A 5,669-nucleotide genomic window follows, 5' to 3' on the forward strand; every position below is an offset into this window, starting at 1 on the left:
GATGCCACATGCAACATCCGTGATGTGTATAACAATAAACAATCTTTATAGCGTTACCAATGCTCTCTTTACGATCAGAAATAAAAACAAACCCTTCCAACATACTTGTTACTTGAAATAACTTACTGAAAAACCAAGTCCATGATGCATCGTTTTCAGAATCAACAATGCCAAATGCAAGAGGATATATCTGAAGATTTGCATCTTGACATGTGGCAACAAGTAACGTACCACGAAATTTGGATTTGAGAAATGCTCCATCCACAGAAATGACCCGTCTCATTGATGAATGAAAGCTACGTATGCTTGGTCCTAAAGCCATGAAAAAATATTTGAAACGGTTCTCATTATCAACCTCAATGAACGTCACTATGCCGGGATTATTCTTCTTCAAAATATTGCAATACTTCACCAATCTATCATAATTAAGATCAGGTGAACCTCTTAATAGCTCTAAAGCACATTCTCTAGCCATCCATGCCTTATAATAATTTATATCTATGCCAAACTCCCGACGAATATCATTCTGGATGTTCGAAGGCTTGTATATAATGTTAGGATCCTCAAATTTCGACATGATGTGTTTTCCAATCATCCAACAACTAGCTTGTCTATGATCTTTGTGGCGAACATCCAATGAACAAGCATGATGACGTGAGTACTTTCGAATTTCAAATTCCTCGCTTTCCTTCAACCGTGTTCCCCGCAAACGCCATTTGCAAATTTTTTCAACACAAACTACTACATATGTACTCTTATTTGACTTAGCGATTTTAAAATTTAAAACAGTTTCTTACAGCAAGCATTTGTAGTAAAGCCTGGAGATCTTTCTTACTGCGAAAAATTTGGCTAACATGCATATCATCGGTGTCGGGAATCTTAACCGATGTTTCACAAGGATTCAAACAAACAACTTCTTGTGAATTGCCAATAATCTCATCTACCAATGTCAACCGTGTATTTTGAGTAACATTGTCTTTATTTATCACATGAGAATCATTCATATAGTTGCCATGCACTATTTCCACCCCATCCCAATACTCATCACTTGTAAAATTCACATACTCGTTTTCACAATTTTGATTAAATGGAGACAACAGTTGCATATAACTGTCATCGAACTTATCTTTTTGCATATTGCATTCATCCACATTATCCACAACAACGTTTGAATTGTGTTCATGATTCTCTTGAATATTTATCATATCAAGCCCCATGTTTTGTTGATCATCATTACCTTTTTCCAGAAGGGTTACACAAATTGGAACTTGGTCATGCAAAGAGAGAAACCAACTAACATCCATATCGCAAGTAATCTTCATTGGCGGAACTGCTAATTTTACTATGCCGGGAACGAGAAATTTCATCTCGATGTCATACATAACGGGATCAACTTTAACTACTTTTCGGACTTCTTCGTATAACTCCGTATATGAAATAGTCTTTGACACAAAAATATTTGTTGCAGTTTCTTGATCATTTCCTATCCATTTCCAAATCCATCCTCCTTGATCACTCTTTTCAAATTCAACAAAATAACAAATGACAATCATCGTTCCAGAGTCCATATCTGCAATTCAATCAAAAAAATGTAATATATTACCCCATTAATTGTCAAAACTGAATACTATAAAATATAGTTACAGTAACAAATAGAAGGCAGCCCACATTGTCACATAACTGATTTTAAGCAGAAAAAACTGTATTCTGTAGTTTTAAATGTGTATGTGCCATTTCAATTTGTTTACAATAATAAAATGCTACAAAAGAATAGAGGAATGACTAATTTACAAGCAACTATGTCAATACCACCGTTGTCATATTACAACAGCATACAACTACAGGAAAACGGCATCCAATTACAGGAAAACGGCACCATTCCGTTTTTATATTTCACAGCAAATTTTGCTTACCCAATTGATTTTNAACAAATAGAAGGCAGCCCACATTGTCACATAACTGATTTTAAGCAGAAAAAACTGTATTCTGTAGTTTAAAATGTGTATGTGTCATTTCAATTTGTTTACAATAATAAAATGCTACAAAAGAATAGAGGAATGACTAATTTACAAGCAACTATGTCAATACCACCGTTGTCATATTACAACAGCATACAACTACAAGAAAACGGCATCCAATTACAGGAAAACGGCACCATTCCGTTTTTATATTTCACAGCAAATTTTGCTTACCCAATTGATTTTTTATAGTATACAACTAGAAAACAACAAGAAATCGTTAATTTTCAATTTATAAAGCATACCTTCAACTGTTTGAAACCAATTCTTGCTAACTCATTTCCAAAATTTGCACAGCTGGATTTGTTCTTGGCTCAAATAAAGAAACTTCAAAATGTAATCATTACTTGTAAGTAAGAATAATGCATATGAAGAACAAGAAGGTGGAAATGAAGGTGGATTTAAAAGGGTGAAAATGGGGTTTGATATGTTAGAATGAAGGAGATCTAGGGATTTATGTTTGAGAATTTGGTAAATATTCATCTCCAAATAGGATACTTTAGTCATTTCAACTTTAAGGGTATTTGAGACTTTTGATACATAGTATAGGCTATTTGAACAAAAACTATTGACATGGACTATTTTACCAAAGATTAATGTTGACGAGGCTTCTTAAACAAATTCCTCATTATTATATATCTCGAACTTATTTTTTGAGGGATTTATGTTTGAGAATTTGGTAAATATTCATCTCCAAATAGGATATTTTAGTCATTTCAACTTTAAGGGTATTTGAGACATTTGATACATAGTATAGGCTATTTGAACAAAAACTATTGACATGGACTATTTTACCAAAGATTAATGTTGACGAGGCTTCTTAAACAAATTCCTCATTATTATATATCTCGAACTTATTTTTAAAAAAATAAAAAATACTTTAAATGTTAACTTGCTCTCGTTGCCATCTCTCTCCCGGCCAATGCAGTTTGTAGCATGCCTGCACAGTTCGTACAGGGACCCCGCGCAGCCCCACCCATTGTTTTTCTGGACAAATGTCTTCTTCCTTGTCCAAATGTCTGAATTCTGAACGTTTCACTTTTCAAGAGCAAAACTTGACCTTAGTCTTCGATACATTCTATAGCCTCTACCCCCATCCTCTCTCACACACAGCAATTCTTCAGCTTGAACAGTACTTTCTGGCTTCTAAGATGGTAAAGGTCGAGAGAGTAACCTTACCCACGCCTGATTTGCCTGTTCCACCGCCTGGGTTTTCACTCAAAACTCCCGCAGCCAAAAGTGCCACCACCTCCGCCACCGCTGGTCTCTCACAGCCCCTATCACAGCCCCCACTAGAAGAAACTTCAAGGGAGCAGCCACCTGCAGGTACGAGTACCAGGCGTACCTCTAGAAGAAGAGTTCGGCCCCAGTTTTATAGCCCAGCTCTACCACCACAACAGTATCGACGCCGCAGAAGCCGCACATCAAAAGCTAGATCCATTTCCCAGCTTTGTAAGGGTTCTAATATTTTCTTTTCTCTTGTAATAACGTTCGGTTTCTTCATTTTTTTTACTTTATTTGTGTTTCATAGACTTGTGCATGCGGCTTATACAAGTATTAATTCCTGCAAACATCGGTAGATTTGCATTACATTGGGCATTATACACCAGTAATCACCATATTTAAGGTATATCCAAGTCTAATTAAGAATACTGTACATCATATAAGCCCCCGAAAACTACAACTCTTAACAACGTTGAATTTTTAAAATGGATTTCCAAATCCGTATCAGAGCTCATTATACTTAAATGAGCATATTGATCTGTTTAAAGCTCAAACAAGCAATTGGATTCCTAGATCACCTGATCTAAAACGACCGGAAGTTGATGGTTAGTCATGTACATTGCCTATTTTAAACAACTTTTGAGGTCTCTTGAGTTGAATCAAGTACTAGAAAAGCTTCACAATATATCAATCCATACTGTGTTCCTGAAAATTTTCTCAATCATTTATGCGTGCAAAGTTTAAGTAATAATCCGGAACGGTCTAAATACTTGTAGGTTCATTCATGTTAAAAACATGGGATGCCTTAAGTTGGTACCTTGTGATGATGTTCAAAGAAAACTGCTTTGATTATTGCCTCTTTTAATATTTGAACACATTTATGTCTTGCAGCTTTTCAAGAAAAAGTAACTGGAAAATGTAATCAGCCCTCTATGACATTCTCGAGATGGCAAGAGCAGATGACACATGTTTCTCAATCAAGATCTCAAATTAATAATGGAACTACTACTAATCCGTTACCTATTCGGGAAACTGAGCAAGCTCCGAACATTATTGGAAAGTCCAATGGTATTATTGTGGACGAAAATCGAGCAAGTGACACTAACAGCAATGGTATTACTGTGGACAAAAATCGAGCAAGTGACACTAACAGCAAAACAAATCTTGCCCTGACCATGAATTCCATAACTGAAAAGCATGGAGATATTACTAAAGATTGTTTATTGGAGTCTGATCGTATGAAGACTCTTGTTCTGTTTGGTATCTGTGAAGTGGTGCAAGACTTACAGAAGAAACAGTTGAAAGACATTGATATTTCTATGCTAGAGTCTTGTTATTCAGCTGTCCAAGATGCGGAAAAAATGAAGATGAACGTGAAATGGCTACGGAATCGACTTGATGAAATTAAGGATGCCATGGTATCAGCTGGTGAAGCATTAAGGCTCATGGATGAAAAGAAAAGGCTAATGAAGAGTATTGACAATAAGAAGAAAGATATACTATTGCACAAGGGTGAACTAAAGAGACTTAATTCAGAGATTGAAGAAATGGAAAGTCAAGTGGCTCGAGATACTGTGATACTAGAAGCATTAGACAAAAATATCAGAACTCAAACATCTAAAGTTCAGCTTTTAGAGCAGATGCCTTTGATGGACTGGCTTATATAGATTTACTCGAGTACGTTTCTCACACCCCCCCCCAACTCCCAACCCTATATACTCACGCTTATGAATACATGCATGAGTATACACACAAATACAAATTTGTACACATATCGATGCCCTTATGCATGTATGGAGATATTTGTACGGGACTCAAATATATATGTGTAGTGCTATCAGGTTTTGACCTTGACTGTGAGCTTCATATTTGGTGTTTCTCTAAGCTACTGTCTCTTTAAATTAAAGGATGTGTGATGTTTATTCGTCGGATTTGTAGTCATCTATGCAAATTAATCTAATTTACTTGTACAGACGGTTCTGTTATCAAGTTCATTTATACTTGCCATGTGTGTTATATATGATTTTGGGTTCAATTCTATGGTACATATCAGTATGCGGATTCTTGGTTTTGTCAGTCCTGGAATCATGTTTCATCGTGTTGTATTTTCTACCATTGTTACTGAGAATGCTTGTCCGTGCTTAAAATCTTTTTCCACAGCATGTATCTACTGCTCTACATGCTGCTGAGAAAAAAGCGGGTTTTTGATAGACATTTAATATCCAGTATGATTCCCATTTTTATTTTTTTTCTGGTTCTATACAATACTTATGAGTATGACGAAGTACACCACGCAACTTTGCTCATTTTTGTCTATCATTGGCAGGGATAGTCTCTGGAATGGAACTGGTTTTCATTCTTCAAGGAGCAGAATCTTGTTGTATAAAGTTTTTTTTTTTTTTTTTTTTTAGACAATCTGTACCATTC

At 35.7% G+C, this 5,669-nt stretch overlaps 1 protein-coding gene across 2 annotated transcripts; it reads left to right on the forward strand.

The window, feature by feature from the left end:
- The first annotated feature begins 2,907 nt into the window (after nucleotides 1-2,907).
- Nucleotides 2,908-5,654, forward strand: LOC111375129. Of its 2 annotated transcripts, XM_022997926.1 has the most exons (3): nucleotides 2,908-3,470; nucleotides 4,134-4,919; nucleotides 5,569-5,654. In XM_022997926.1, the coding sequence occupies exons 1-2, from the start codon at nucleotides 3,014-3,016 to the stop codon at nucleotides 4,907-4,909; spliced, it is 1,233 nt and encodes a 410-aa protein (XP_022853694.1). In that variant the 5' UTR covers nucleotides 2,908-3,013; the 3' UTR covers nucleotides 4,910-4,919; nucleotides 5,569-5,654. The 2 variants fall into 2 exon arrangements, with proteins under 2 accessions (XP_022853694.1, XP_022853695.1); XM_022997927.1 differs by lacking the exon at nucleotides 5,569-5,654 and having other exon boundaries at nucleotides 4,134-5,108.
- The last annotated feature ends 15 nt before the right edge of the window (nucleotides 5,655-5,669 follow it).

The sequence above is a fragment of the Olea europaea genome, unplaced genomic scaffold, assembly GCF_002742605.1.
Source record: "Olea europaea var. sylvestris unplaced genomic scaffold, O_europaea_v1 scaffold134, whole genome shotgun sequence".
NCBI lineage: Eukaryota > Viridiplantae > Streptophyta > Magnoliopsida > Lamiales > Oleaceae > Olea > Olea europaea.